General features: G+C 38.7%; 1 protein-coding gene across 8 annotated transcripts in view; it reads left to right on the top strand.

The window, feature by feature from the left end:
* Positions 1-805: 805 nt before the first annotated feature.
* Positions 806-15,365, top strand: part of mark4b (MAP/microtubule affinity-regulating kinase 4b) — an 82,131-nt gene continuing 67,571 nt past the window's right edge. For 3 of the 8 annotated variants that reach the window (XM_088079289.1, XM_088079292.1, XM_088079293.1), the window contains exon 1: positions 6,821-7,817. In XM_088079289.1, coding sequence (XP_087935415.1) covers positions 7,770-7,817 — 48 coding nt within the window. In that variant the 5' untranslated portion in view covers positions 6,821-7,769. Of the gene's footprint in view, positions 952-6,820; positions 7,818-15,365 lie in introns of those variants that run through there. The other 5 variants (XM_088079291.1, XM_088079295.1, XM_088079296.1 and 2 more) reach the window with 3 other exon arrangements.

The raw sequence follows: 15,365 nt of genomic DNA, 5'->3' as shown, positions 1-15,365 counted from the left end.
AAATACATACAACAAGAATAAATCAAGAAACTTTCTTTTGTGTGTTTTGTTTTTGTTTTTGTTTTTGTTTTTGTTTTTGTTTTTGTTTTTGTTTTTGTTTTGTTTTTCTGGCTGAAATGGGCCTCCATACATTGGTGTGATTGAACTTGAGTTTTTCTAGTCTTGACCTCTTCAGAGGGCTGTTCAATGATCATTAGTGTTCAGGTGAAAATTAGGCTAAGTTTGAGGGGTGATTGTGGTCGGGTGTGTGGTCGTAATGACTATGCTAATGTGAACAAATGTCCTCACAAGTATAAGAGCACACAAAAAAATGTGTCTGTATGTGTGTTGATGTCCTCAGGGTCAGCATGAGCCACTGGCTGGATTGATCCCTGCTGACGTGCTCAGATCAGCACAAATCACGAGCTGTTACACACACTCTCTCACACACACACACACACACACACACACACACACACACATACACACACACACATACACACTATAAATGTTGAAAGCAACAGAAACAGACTTCCTCCCTTCCTCTTCCATAGCCCATTAGATGTATTGACAATTCCACATCCAGTGTCTTTTTCCGCTAATTGGTTTATGCACAGCTGACCGGACAGTGATGCTAATGATGCTGGTGCTCTCTGTAACACTGTGTTCAGAACAGGCTCTGCAATCCATGGAAATATGGACTGCTGCTCTGGTTGTTCTTTCCAGCATCGATTCTCGCTCCGTTTCAGTAGCTGCACTCTGCTCCCCTGCTAAACCTCTCTCTCAGCCTCTGCTCTCCGAGGGGTCTCTGACAGTGAATCTGCTCGTGGGTTGCTCACCTGCCTGTTCGAGTATCATCCTTTAAGTCTGCAGGGGTCCAGGTCATTGCAGGTCTCAGTCACAACCAGGAAATAGGGGTGCGAGGGAAAGATGAGGCCCTGGGTTCGCTCCAACAGATCCAGATCAGTCCAGGTGAGACTTCTAATTTATAATTTAGTCATGAATGTAAATAAGAAATATATCAATCCAAGGGCTCAAATATGTGAATACCTGCAATTTTAAGCCTTGTTTTAGGTTTTTGTTATCCTCAGTGTGACACATTAAGAGCTGCAGTATGTCAAGAAAAAGATCCCTAAATGTCATTAATGATTATGCTTGATGAGGTCTTTTTTTTGTTTTGTTGCATAGAAAATGGGATAGACATATTACAATTATACACCAGCAGCTAATTAGATTCTCAATCACTTTTTTGCATTAATATACACATGCATAATTTCTTAATGCTCTAAGAAGTATAATTGCATGAGTTTCAACAATTTTCACCTGCTTCTGACTTTACATGAATGTGAAAATCTCTCCTCCTGAATCCTTTCTGGTTTCCTTTTCAGAGAACAAGCTGACTGAGATAGTATGTGTTCATATGGTTGATCTCACTGTGATATTCCCCAAAGAAATCTGATCTAATTGTGTAACTGCCCTTCTGTTGACTAGTTGAGAGTATTGAAGACCACATTTACCTATCATTGTTGGGGATCCTTGACTTGCAGTTAGACCAGCCGATTATTATCGGATAGATTGAAATGACATTCATTTTGTTTCAAGATTTCTGCTTCTTCTTATGCCAAATTCCTACCCTACCTATGTTATGCAGCTTAAAAATAGAAACATCAGACCCTTTATGTCTCTTTTTTGGAGGTAGGAGTGAGAATTAGTCATCCTCTTTTTTTGTGATATGTTGTGTGTTGACATAGCATCTTTCTTTATGAGAAAAGCCGTGGCAGGGCAGTGTGTAGGGCTTCATCCCAGTGCCTTTAAAAAAGTGCTTCCAGTATTTTTTTTTTATTGATACAATATGTGTGGGATTTGTCTCTATGACAAGTATATCTCAATATTAATCTTAGATAGCCAACGTAATGCTACATTAACAAAGGGTTGACTACACAGTTAACAACAAGCTTTCAATGTGTGCAGTGATCAAAGCACAATGCTCAGCCGCCAGTATTCAGTTCTCACCAGCGGATGGGCTTTTATGTCTTTGTTGTGAAAGTTCAGAATAGACAGCAGTCAAAGGAAAGGCATTGACGACACCAGCATCTTTTTAAGGAGTTCATGGATATCAACTAGAAGAGCTTAGAGTGGCTGTAAGAAAAGCCTGAGCACGCTGAAAAATGATGCTGGGCCCAGGGCGGCTACATGCGCTCTAGGCGGCTACATGCGCTCTCTTTACGTTGGGAAGCAGAGAGATAAACGAGACTGTGCTCTGTAAGATGTTTAGTTTAAGGGTTTTGGCTGCCTTGGCTTCATAAGTCCCAATTAAGCGAAACATCAAGATGTGCTAACCCCGTGTATAAATATGCACGCAGTTTGCATTCATCCATAACAGACTTCAAGATTTAAAACTTTACTGGCCACTTGAGCATGCATAGATTATTTTCTTTATTTTTTAGTATATGCAAATTAAGATTTCAAGAGTTTTATACTGTGGTGTAATCCAAAGCCACCATTCTGAAAGAGACTGAGTTCTAAAAGCAGTAATGGATCAATATGATGCTAGAACGCAAGTTTAGTTGTGCTATACGCACAATGTAGAGGAGGGTTAGAATTTTACTGCAATTTATAAACTGCTCTGTACATATTCATAAAATCAGAGTAGATATTAATACGCTCTTATTTTGGGGTTTTGGTGCAATAAAGTTATATTTTAAATAAGAGGTTAGAGGTTTATGTTAAACTGCATGTATTTTGGGGCAGAATGCGAATGATATCACATCTCTTTTTCTGCCATTTCTGTTTTTCAATATCTGACTTGCAACCTTGTGAGGTGGAAATGGTGTGAGGAGCTGCTACACGGGTTAAATACCATTGTAATGTATAATTATTGCTTACAACTGTGGTAAATAGGCCTGCTGTTTAATTGCTGCTGTAAATTATGTTGGTTGAATTGTCTTAAACATGCCCAACTGTAATCATGAAGGCAACAAACACAGATAAGGCAGAGGCAGAGAGGGTCTCTCTCTCTCTCTCTCTCTCTCAATTCAATTCAATTCAATGCCTCAGATACAATTAAATGATGATATAAATAAATATTAAACTAACAGCAATCCATTGGATAAAAAAATAGATGCATAAATAAAAAAGAGCAAGAAGATTTTGCTTAGTGTGTGTGTGTGTGTGTGTGTGTGTGTGTGTGTGTGTGTGTGTGTGTGTGTGTGTGCGTGTGTGTGTGAGTGTGTGTGTGTGTGTGGTATATCTACTGTATAAGGACAAAAAAAAGAAAATTTAAAACGTCATGTCAGGTTGTTGTTCAGGTTGTCCTGTAGGCTGTGACATGCACCAACATACCTCGCTGCTTCTATGACACAGACACTGTTTTTCCCAAGTAGATACTGTATTTTGTCTGCTCAGTGAGAATCTTGGCATTTACATTTAAATTGTGTGAAGAGCTTTGTTCTAATATCATCATATGTGCTACAGTGTAGCAGGAAATGTGTCTCTGTCTCCACCTCTCTGTGGACAGAACGGACACAGCCTGTCTTCACGAGGCATCCAGGGTGTGTCTGCTGCTCTCTATAGCCAAGCTGTGACCACTGAGTCTGTACATAGTCAATGTCTTTCTCAGTTTCTGATCAGTCACGCTGCTCAGACAGTCGGCCACCGTGTATTGTCTATTTATAGCCAAATAGCACTGACGTTTGCTTTGAGTATTTGTGATGGATGTCCAATAGTTAATGTAATGTTCTTTTTCTTTAGCTCTAATTTGGTTGGGCCAGATTGGAGGAGAGCCTCAGCACCACCTGGCTGAGGAAACTCTTCTCTATGTTCTCCTCTTGGCAGTGAAGAGCTTTGTGGTGGTAGGAGTTGGGCTCGCTTGCTTGTAAGTGTTTGTAGAACTTGATGGCTCTTTTTGAAATCAGAATTAAAAGGGGAAATTGTCCTAGTTCAGCCCTGCAGCCATTGTTGGGCGTGTTCCTGAGGACTTTGAGGATGCTCTTACAGAACTCAGTGTGAAGGGTTTCAATTGGGTGTTTGTCCCATTTTTCAAAGTCCTGATTTACAAGAGGACCCAAAACTTTACTACCATACAGTATTATTGGTTCAGTTTTTGAGTCAGATTCTGATGGGTATATTAATGTTTGAAGACTTTTTTATAGTAACCATGTTGTAGGGCCTTTTTAGATGGAGCCAGCAATATGAGATCATCTGCAAAGAGCAGGCATTTAATCTCTGAGTCAGAGAGGGTGAGGCCGGGGATATCTGATTGTTCTAGTGATTTTGCCAGATCATCAATATAAATATTAAACAGGGTGGGGCTGAGACTGCAGCACTGTTTCACCCCTCTAATCTGGGGAAAGAAATCTGTTTCCATATTAGCCCTTTTCACAGCACATTTATTATTTATCATTATTGTTTTAATTATATCATAGATACCCCACCCCCCACACACACCTTTTTCAATTAATTTCAGGTACAGACCATTATGCCAAATTGAGTCAACTGCTTTTTTGAAATCAACAAAACAAGAACATTTTCTTCTTGTTTTAGTGGAAATGTTTATTAACGAGGGTGTGGAGGGTATAGATATGGTCTGTAGTTCTATGTATGTGATTTAAATCCAATCTGACTCTTGATCAGGACATTATGTAGGAAGTCTTGCAGTCGGCTGCTAAGGACGCTGCAGAATAACTTCCCCAGGTTGCTGCTCACACATATGCCTCTGTAATACCCAGAACAATGTTGAATAGTTTTAACATGGCAGTTTTGAGCTTATGGTTGCTAAATTTCATCATTTCATTTAAGATACCATCAGGACCACTGGCCTTATTTGGCTGTATTGCCTGGATTTTAGACAATAGCTCCTCTTCAGTAATTTGGTGGTCTAAAGGGTTGTGGTTGTCTTGAACAACTAATTCTAAAATTTGTAATTTGTTGAGGAGATTATCCAGTATCCAAATCCAGTGTTATAGTACTATAAAGGTTTTCAAAGTGTTTTTTCCCCATATTTCACCATTTTGAATAGCCGATTTTTCTTTGTGTGGTTTGTTGAAAGAGTGCCATTTTTTTCCAGAAATGATTTGAGTCAGTAGACTTCAGTTGTAGCAAGTTGATGTTGCTCATGCTGCTCCCTTTCTGTTCTGAGTGTTGTTCTGTATAATTTCAGTGTTTCCCAATATTGGATGCGGAGCTCAGGATTGTCAGTTTTTCTGTGTTTTTGATTTGATTAATTTTCTTGTTTAATTTTAATTTGAATTTTTTTAGTGTTTTTCTCAGATGTCTGCAGTCTGTGTCAAACCCCTTTTCACTGGTTGACTTTTTAGATTTGTGATGCTGAGACTTTTTCAGATGGGATAAATGTGCAGCATTGTCAAATACGTGGTTAATATCCCGTACAGCCTGATTCAGACCGTTGTTACTGTGGGGATATGATGTGGAAAGAAAATAGTCTAATTGAGACTGAATTGTCTGATGTCTGATTGCTTTCTGGTAGCTGTCTGTGCTGTTATTTGTCCATCTATAGGGTTGTTTTGTGTAGTTCAGTTTACTGGGCTCTGTTACATGAGGGTTTGTTACTGTCTTTTTAATGTACTGTCTCTCTCTCTCTCTCTCTCTCTCCATGTCGTCTGCATGAATGGAGCAATTGTGTCTTCAAGAATATAGAGAGAAGGGTTTGTGAGGATACTGTGTTTAGTAACACAACAGAAAATAATAATAATACTGATTATGAATTATGTTAAACGTACACATTCTATGTCGAGTATTTAGTTTAGCCACAAGAAGGCTCTGATAACATATGCAAAGAAAGAAATCAGGAACATGGTAAGAGGAAGGGAAAATAACAAGTACTGAAAAAGTCAAGAATCATACATATAAAAACAGAAAAACAGGAAAGTTTACAGTAAAAAATATGATGTAAAATATATCTGTTATTGGAATGATAATGATAATAATAATAATAAATATAATTTGAATAATGTTAAATTAATGTGGTTGTAATGATTTTCATAGGTAAATAACAGAAAAGACCAAAAACCAAGTACTGGAAAAGTCAAGAATTCTACATGTTAAGTAGATAAGTTTACAATACAATTATGTAAAATCTATTTATTTTTAAACCCGGGGAATTTATGAATGAATGAATGATGATGATGATGATATTAATAATAATAATAACAATAATAATAATGAATACCATTTGAATAATGTTAAACTAAGAATTTTTCTTAAAATTAAATTAAAATTAAAATTAAATTAAATAGAAAAGACCAAAAACCAAGTATGGAAAAAGACAAGTTAAGCAGAAAAGTTTATACTATTATGTAAAATATATTTAATTTTAAACCCAAGGAATGAATGAATGAGCGATGATGTTAATAATAATAATAATAATAATAATAATAATAATAATAATAATAATAGTAACAATAATAATTATTATTATTAATATTCATTCAATTTACATTATTTCACTGTAAACTTTTCTGCTTCACATCATTTGTAATTGACAAAAATGTTGTCTCTTAAAATAACTTTTTTTTGCCACCAGGAGGCGTTAAAGATCTCTTAACAGAAAGGAACAGAAGTTAAGTCGTTTTTCCAGGAGGTAAAATTCAACAGATTTTTGTCATGAAAATAACAGACGCCCTTTATTTCTGTGTATGTAGCCTATATTTATGTGTAGATAAAACTGTCGAAAAAGTAAGAAATGCTGCAATCATTTGTGACCTTAACTCGCAAGCTTGTTTTAGTTGCGTTTTGCAAAACTCGGAGGACTGATTTAATGTGGGATACCTGAAGGCAGCACGAGCGAGAAGAGGGGGAGAAAGGCGCGCGTGTGAGTGCGCGTGCGCGGCCACCGACGCAGCAGCTCCGCCTTTTATTACCGCTGACGTCCCTCTGCCTCCCTCTTTCTCCTCTCAATGTGTTTTTCGGAGGAAGAATCCAGTTTTTCTTACGCCTTCTTCGCAGGAAAAATAACTGTAATGTTTCCGGGGAGCCGCTGCTGCTGCTCACCTGGGCGACTTTTCATTCACCGCGAAAGCCGTTGGAACCAAACCGACTGAGAGGAGCTAAGGGCGGACCAGGCTGGGAGGAAGAGCCGGAGACTTGACTGGGAGGCTGCACATCCGCCACTGCCTTTAATCCAACCGCAGTTTGCCATTGATTTGTCTCCTTGGCTCCGGACATATCTCGGTGTCTAGAAATGCGGTCTCAGACGGTTCCTGGTTGTTTTTCCGCGACTATTTCATCGTGGGAGCCTCCGCTTTGACACACAGAAAAATCAATTTAGCTAGCTAACAGGAAAACTCCCCCTTTTTCTGAACTCCGCGGTGGTCGCACAGCTTTCTCCTTTTTTACCTCCATCGGTTGCCTCAATGGTTATTTTCTTTTGTTTTTCACCACAAGACGGCTGAAAGTACCGGGATTGTTTTATCAACAAGCCAGCCTGTGTCCACCGAAATGGTACGATAGCGTCTGGAAGGATTGGGGGAAAGTGACAAGCTAAGTGGGGAGGGGGGTTCAGTCTGGGCTGTTTTTTTTCCTTCAGATGAGGCTGGATTGTTACCAGTCAGACATGAGGTGGATGTAGTTTGTTTTTTTACGCATCAATTTGAGCTGGATCACTGTCTTGGTGATCTGTGCTGCCTTCACGGACTGTGACAATGCGGATTGTATGAGAAGTGTTATTTTCTGGTGTGACTGACAACCAGAGGGTGTTGTTTTTTTAACCCAGCGTGAACACAAACCCACTTATTTATTTCCTCTTGGACGACGAAGCGCACTCAGGGACGAAAATGTCTTTACGCACGGCACTGCCTGGGAACGAGCGGAACCCGGACCATGTAAGTAGATAATTAAAACCACAGGGCGTCTATTTGTCACCTTCAGTAGCAGTAATAGGTAATCATGAGGTGTTTGTGTGCTTTTGAAGAAAATTATTGCAATAACCCCCTCAACCGTCAGGGCCTGAGATTAGTCAGCCATGTGCAAAGAGCAGCTGCAATCAAGCAAGGCGACACTAATCTCCTCTAGCTCATTTGGGACGGGTTGCAATTGGACACAGGATGGAGATGGAGGAGAGGGAGACTGGGGGGGCGGCTTGAGTGCAGAGTTGTGTGTGTTACACTGATTACACACATGAAAACTGCGCACATTTAATCAATCAATGAGTTGCCCCAAAAATATTCCACCGGTGTCTACAGTGCGCATGTTTGTCCTCCCCCAGCTGATCAATAATTAATGCATCTGATGCAAGGCCACCCAGCCCTCTCCACACCCAGCCTGCCCTGCACCCGTCCCTCCTCCATCACCTCACCTTGTCTGTCCCCTTTCCACCCTGTCTGCTCTGTTCTTCTGTCCTTAAATGAAGAGAAAAGCGGCATAATATTGCAGAATCTGCTGTGTCAGGCTAGCCTGGTTTGTCCTGCTGATGTTTTTCTGTGTCTGTGGCAGCGTCTGGGTTTTGGGGAGACAGGACACTGAGTTGCTTGTTTGTTTGTTTTCTAAGTATTATACATATTTTTTTGTAAATATGCTTGTAAGGATGTGAGCCTCTCTAGTATACCTTCACCACATTTTGACATCATTAGTGCAACAATACAGAGAATGCCCACCTTTTATCTCAAGGGCACCTACACCACCAGCCACCTGAAATATCACTCACTCTTTCTGAATGTAAAGCTCTCACAAAGAGACACTTCCCTTTGCAGCAGCTGACAAAACACAATTTTTAAATAGGATATGTCATCATTATCTCAATACATGCATGTTGTGTTCAGATATTGTGTCAGTTACTGTTGTGATATAAATGTCCCCAGTAGTGCTGATTCACAGTTAGCTGGCTTCCTGGGCTCAAGGGCGTAGCACCAAATTCTGAGCCCCATACAGCAGTCTCTGCAGACCCCCCGTCCTTCCTTCCTTCATCAGTCAGTGTGTTTACATGATGTTAGAAAAAGTCAAATTATAGTGTGAGTCTGACTGGACATTTAAAATACATGTAAACATATTTGTCTGATTGAAATTGCACTAAGACGAATTTCTTGAAGTTGGACTAAGAAACCTAGATAATGCGGATGGAGGGTGATTTACTCATTTATATGCCTCAGTCAGATCTGAACTGGCTGACATGTTCTGCGCATGCTTCATAGTTCACGTGACAGGTTTTGACCTGGAAGTGAAACGGCATAAATTTGTTGGAGAAAGCCGGGAAAACAAAAAAAAGGAAGAAAACAAAACAAGACGAAATTACCAAGTAAAGTGTGGTGTTCGTATAAGATGTGCAGCACCAACGCTGCAACCTTTCATTTCTAACCTGCCTCACTGCGGATTGTTACGGTTAGGTGTTTATTGCCTGTAGCCTTTTTGTCAGGACCCAGAAACACTTATAGAGGTGGCAAAATCCACAAGGTATTTTGATCTTTTTATATGAGCCTGTTGTGGATGGTTTGGAAAGTTTGTGTTAGGTCACACCCAATTGTTGGACTTCAGAATCAGAATCATATTAATATTTATTACAAAGTAGTTTTTCACTTACAAGGAATTTGCTTTGAGTTTTGGTGCATGCATTAAATATACAATAAATACATTAAAAGCAATAAAAGTAAGGCAAAGTACTGCGACACCCGAGAACATAACATATAATAAAATATGATGAATATTCCTTAAAGAAGAACCATAAAAGGGATACTTGCTTTGCCTGGTTGCTATTTTGCTAAATGACAGGAGACCAGGGATCAGTTCATAATCAAACTATAATAATATTTAATAGACCATAAAAGAAATGAAGTGCTTGCATTCCACCTTTTGACATTTGGTGTCCTCATCCATGCCAGTCCTGCTAATCCAGTCATGGCAGTCCTTCTTAGGTCAGGTGTACACAGGGCCATTTCCAAGTTTGCCCAGACCTCTGTTGGCGGGGTTTAGGGGAACTTCTTCTGGCATTGAATTATATAAACAAGCTCTATTTAGATGTAAAAAATTTCATTGTGAATTAGAAAATTGGCCATAAGTTGAGTATGATTGTACTGTGACATAACAAACGTCTGTATAGCTACAGTTTTGTGCAAGATGTGCAAAACTGTTAATTAGGGGATATGCAGGGGGTTGCATTTGGGGTGTCCATATCAGTGAGGGTGCCATGTGTTGTTGATGAGGCCCACTGCAGTCGGGAAGCAACTGTTTTTGTGGTATGCGTTTGTTCTGCAGCCTCCTGCCAGAGGGGAGTGTTTTGAAGAGTTTGTGTATGGGGTGAGACGAGTCAGCCACAATCTTTCCAAAAGATGGCACTGCATTTAGATGGAGCCTTTTAATTCCAATTTTAATCAGAGTAAAGACGCAGGAAATACCCTTTCCGCTTAACTCAATTTTTTACGATATCTATTCACATTCTCAGCAGGGTTTTTTGGCCACATGGTGTGTAGTAGTTCCTGGGAATTGGCTCTCTTCACCCGTTTAGTAACTGCAGGAGTTTCTCTCGAACAAAGCAGAGTAATAAACCAATAACCGTGCCGATTAAATGCTTGATGCAGTTCCATGTTTGTCAAAAGTTTGAGTGCTGGTGTGACAGAAGTCTTCTTTCTGACTGAAAGCAAGATGCCTTAATGATCATTTTAGTTTGCAATCATGTTTATAAACTGTAACCTTTTAGTGCATTCAGACACCTTTCGCAAGTATCTTGAAACCAAAGCAAAGGGGGTCGATTTCTTTTTAAAAAAAAAAAATGGGGAAAATGGTATGAGCAACTTGGCAAGAAATGTCCCAAAACTGCAGGAAATTAGTAGATTTAGAAAATTGTTTTTTTTAAAAAGAGAACTGAATTAAAATTATTTTTACAATATATTTTTAAAACTTTTTTCCAGGCCATTTCCTTGTTTGTTTGTTTTTTTGTTTTGTTTTACATTCCTAATTTTTTTGTGTGCTGATTTTTAGGTAATTTTCTTTTTTTTTGTGTAGTTTTTTTTTTTGTAGTTTCTTTCTCATATCCTGGTCCCTTCTCCCTAAGTTGCTCATTGCCTTCTTACCAAGTTTTCGAAAGAAATCAAGCCAATTTTCCAAGGTTTCAAGGGGTTAAAGTCTTTTAGCTATTTACATCAGCCCCACTGCTGTGACACCAGTGGTTTTGAAAAAAAAGAAATTCTCTTCACAGAACAGAACAGGTCATATTGAGGCGCAGCTTTGATTTTGGTGCCATGTCATCGAGTAGAAGAGGAATCTTTTATAAAAGCAGCGCAGGGAATAAACTATTTGGCCATGAGATGGACAGCAGAATGATTGCTGCGCTCGCTCAGTCACAAGCCACTCTTGTTAGCAACCTCACCATGGCAACAACAGGGGATCCTCCATATTACCCTTCCAACCCATCCCTTCCTCACCCGCACAAACACACACATGCACAGTCGCTTGCTCTCACACAGATAGTCTTCTACGTATGAAAGCTGGCACACTCTGTCGCGTGTTCAGTCTGTATACAGTGTACGAAAGGCTGGGATACATTATCAGTCTGTTTCAGTGTGTTAATGAAACAGTGGCCCTCTATTGTATGATATGTGCTGTTATTTTCTAACTATTCTGCTTTCTGGCAGTTCAACTTCTTTCCAGATTAAAGGGATAGTTTGCCCATTTTTAATAGGGGTCAACCGATATTTGTTTTTCAGGGACGATACCAATTATCAGTAGTTAATGAAACCGATAACCGATATTTGGAACAAATATGCATTTACAATAAAAAACATTGATCTTTCTGTCAATATTAAGAGTTGGAAGTTCCCAGCAACTTCTTTTTATAGTCAATTGAAAATTTAAATAAAAAATGAATAAGTAGAAATATCTCCCTGAGGTTTTACAAAGTAAACGTTCCTCCCATGCTGACACTTTCTTTGCATTTATTGGTCTGGTATGGTGCAGTGCAGTTTGCTTGGAAGTTGTAGTTTTTCTACTTTTTGAGCTAAAGAGAATACTGCAGTCCTTTTTCTTGGTTTTTTTTTGTTGTTTTTTTGTTTTTTAAAAGTATTGCATCTTCCTCCTGCACAGAAAACCTACTTTGAATGTGAGGACCCTCTTTTTATCTGTGAAATACTTTTTTAAGGCTGTTGGGTATTTGCTTGTGTATATGTTGTTATGTATGTTCAGACTGTACGCACTTTCATAGTGGAAGCTAAAATGTAATTAAGATGCTCACAAGTGATTTGATCCAAGAAACTGTCTCAGTGCTCACTCTCTGGCTTCAAACAAAGCCGAGGTCTGATGTTTTGCCTTTACTTAGCTCAAGAGCTATTTTATTAATGTCTTTGACAAGAAACAAGGAAACGTCTTGAACAAAATCCTTTGCTCATTTTAAACTAATCCTCATATCTCCTCACAATATCAAGTAAAGGAGCAGTGTGTAGGACTTAGAGGCATTTAGCAGTGACAGACTGCAGCCAGCTGAAACGTCTCCCATGTGCCAAGCATGAACTTTGGGTTAGAATTCATTCAGTGCTTTTAGCGGGAACTGAATTATCTGTAGAGGTCTCTTCCTTTCAAAAAGAAATGGACCAGGTGATCAATACTGTCAAAGGCACTAAATAAAGCAGTTTCACGTTAGGAAACAGTGTTTTTTCGATGTGTATCATCACAGAGTGACTGCTACATACAGTGGCCAATGCAAAAGCACGAATGGCCGTGGAGCCAGAGTTTGGTTTGTTCGTTCTGGGTTTCTGTGGAAACATAGCAGTGCAGCATGGCAGAGTCCGTGGACAAGGACTAGCTCCCGATATGTAGATATAAAGGGCTCATTCTAACAAAAACAAGCTGATTTTTATTTTCAGTTGACTATACACTAATGAAAACATTCCTATCATTTTAAATTTCATTCCTGCCAATATATGTCCCCCTAAATCCTACACACTGGACCTTTTAAGAAGAGTCTCCAAATCTTGAAAGTAGGAGAATTTACTAGTTTGTACTTTCCTGGTATGTTTAATTGAGTCAGTTTTGAGCTTGGTTTTGAAAGTTGTCACATTTGGCGTGATTTAATGTACACTAGTGTTTGAGAGCTGTAGTGGTTAAAAAAAAGACAAATTAGGAGTAAATTGGGATAACGGTTTCTAGTTCCACAATAAACTGCTGTAAAATTACAGTGCTTTAAATAACTCATTTTAAATACTGTCCAGCATCAACCAAAGTTAGCAAGAGTGTCCTGGACACATGTGCAGCATGCAGCGTGGGTTTGTTTCGCTTTTCCCTTGTTGACAGAGTGGGCGTGCAGCAGCCAAACCCAGTGATGCTGTGGTCCCTTGTCCTCCTCTACAGTGATACAGATACTCTAGCAAGCATTTTTGAAAAAACAGCTTATCACACTTATCTCAAATGGTAGTGCACATTTGATATGGTTGTCATATGTTTACATAAGGTATTGGCTATGTTATTATTCTAATAGAAGTGGAACACGTGGCGCATAATATGAAGGTTTTGCATGTACGTTTCTGGGTGTACAATAACATGTCAGTACATGTGCTGTGTGTCTTGCATGTAACACGAATAGGGAATGTAGTTTTATAACTTCCTGCAGAATGGAGACCATTTTAAATCCACCGTTACACAAGAGGACGCAAGATATTTATCCCCCCATGGATTTGTCATCTTCTGAGATCATTATCGCCACGTTATAAATCAATCACAGCACTCACGACATGACAGCCAGCGCTTTCACACCAGGAGCCACAATTTGCATATTTGTACTCAGTGTTCCTTCCATTGCCTCGCTTCTGTTCAGTCTTTCTCTTCCCACTTCACTTCTCTTCCTCGAATTATCCCCCTTTACTTCTGACTCCATTAAGTCCTGTGGATCCAAAGTCCCAGAAACTAGTTACAAAGGCAGACGTTCTTTCTAGTCCAGGCAGTATCTATATCCTCTCTTCCCTTTACTCCTTAACACATTAAAAAAAAATCCAGTCCTTTTTTGATCTCTTCACACATTACTTTAAATCCTGCAATTGTACTTTGAGTAATTATTGTATTTTCATGTGGTACGTTTAATTTTCTTCATGACAGAGAGTACAAATTATGTAGGTTTTCCAGATGACATGTGTCAGAAAATTACCATTTGTAAAATGCTCCAAACCTACACAATGCAATCATCATCACAAGTAATGCAGCGCAGCTGTTGGGGATTTTCATGTTTTGTCTTAAATGACAGGATTTCATGCTTCTCTATTTGTAGAGAAAATGTTTTATTCTCTTGGATTATAAAAAATGACCCAAACAAGTTTAGATAAACTAAAACATGCATGGTTGTCATGTTAAAAGAAGGCTGTTTTCTCTTTTTCACTTGTTAATTTCTCCAACTTAACCTTTGAAATTTAATTAAAATCTATCCAACAGCAGACCATTTCTGTATGTAGGAGCTTATACATGAAGTAAAATCTAAATCAGTGGTTTCCTACTGGTCCAGCAATGGGGTTCAGATTTCTCTTTAGTTATCAGTTTTAGGGACACAAATTAGATTAATCACCACATATTTAATTTCCTTTCACAGAATGTAAACAATGGGGTGGCTTAGAGCCCAAAGAAATAAAACATGGCAAGAATAAACAGGAAATGCACTTCAAAATAAAAGTTCTGTGCCAGAAATTCACTGTACTTCAAAATAAAGTGTGTTTTCTACAAACTTATGGTCAATTCAGAATGGATCCACGACCCACTTTTGGACCGTGACCCACCATTTGGGGATCACTGATCTTATTTATTTATTCTTTGAACCTTTATTTAACCAGGAGTCCCATTGGGATTCAGAATCTCTTTTCCAAGGGAGTACTGGCCAAGACAACGGCATAAAGAATTTCAAAAAAAAAAAGAATGTACTATAAAACTTCAAATAAAAGCCTAGTGCCAAATAAACAGCCAGTCTGTTTTGCTAGCTGGGTGTGGCGACACATTTTAACAAATAACGGCCTGTCTCAATTAGAGGCAGGATCTGGTTGCCATGCAGTTCATTTTTATAGAAGTTCTTTGGATGTATAAAACCGGGTTGTTGGCTACCTGCTATACATAATGTTAGTTAGCTGCTTCATCTGTGTCTGATCTTGATCTGTATCTCAATGTATACAATATATATATATATTTAAACTTTTGTTAATATGGACATCCAACGCACATGATTATCTTGGTAAGATTCTCTTGGATTCAGTCATTCAGTTGATATTATTGAAACTGTGAGCACCAAAGAAGACGGTATTATCAGCATAGTAAACAAGAAAGATGCTAAAAAAGAGATTACTAGATGTAGGAGACTATTTTTGACAAAGCTAGAGAGAAATGTCCAGTCAACTATATTCATGATTATATACTTGCAATGCAAGTAATTTTACAGAATTACTATAATTCTAAGCTAATTCTAATTCTGTTTGTCAGGC

The sequence above is a fragment of the Plectropomus leopardus genome, chromosome 6 (genome assembly GCF_026936395.1).
Source record: "Plectropomus leopardus strain MGB_pleo_1.0 chromosome 6, ASM2693639v1, whole genome shotgun sequence".
In the NCBI taxonomy this organism is placed as follows: domain Eukaryota; kingdom Metazoa; phylum Chordata; class Actinopteri; order Perciformes; family Serranidae; genus Plectropomus; species Plectropomus leopardus.
The sequence above is the reverse complement of the archived record's forward strand: the minus strand, read 5'-3'. Positions and strand labels throughout refer to the sequence as shown.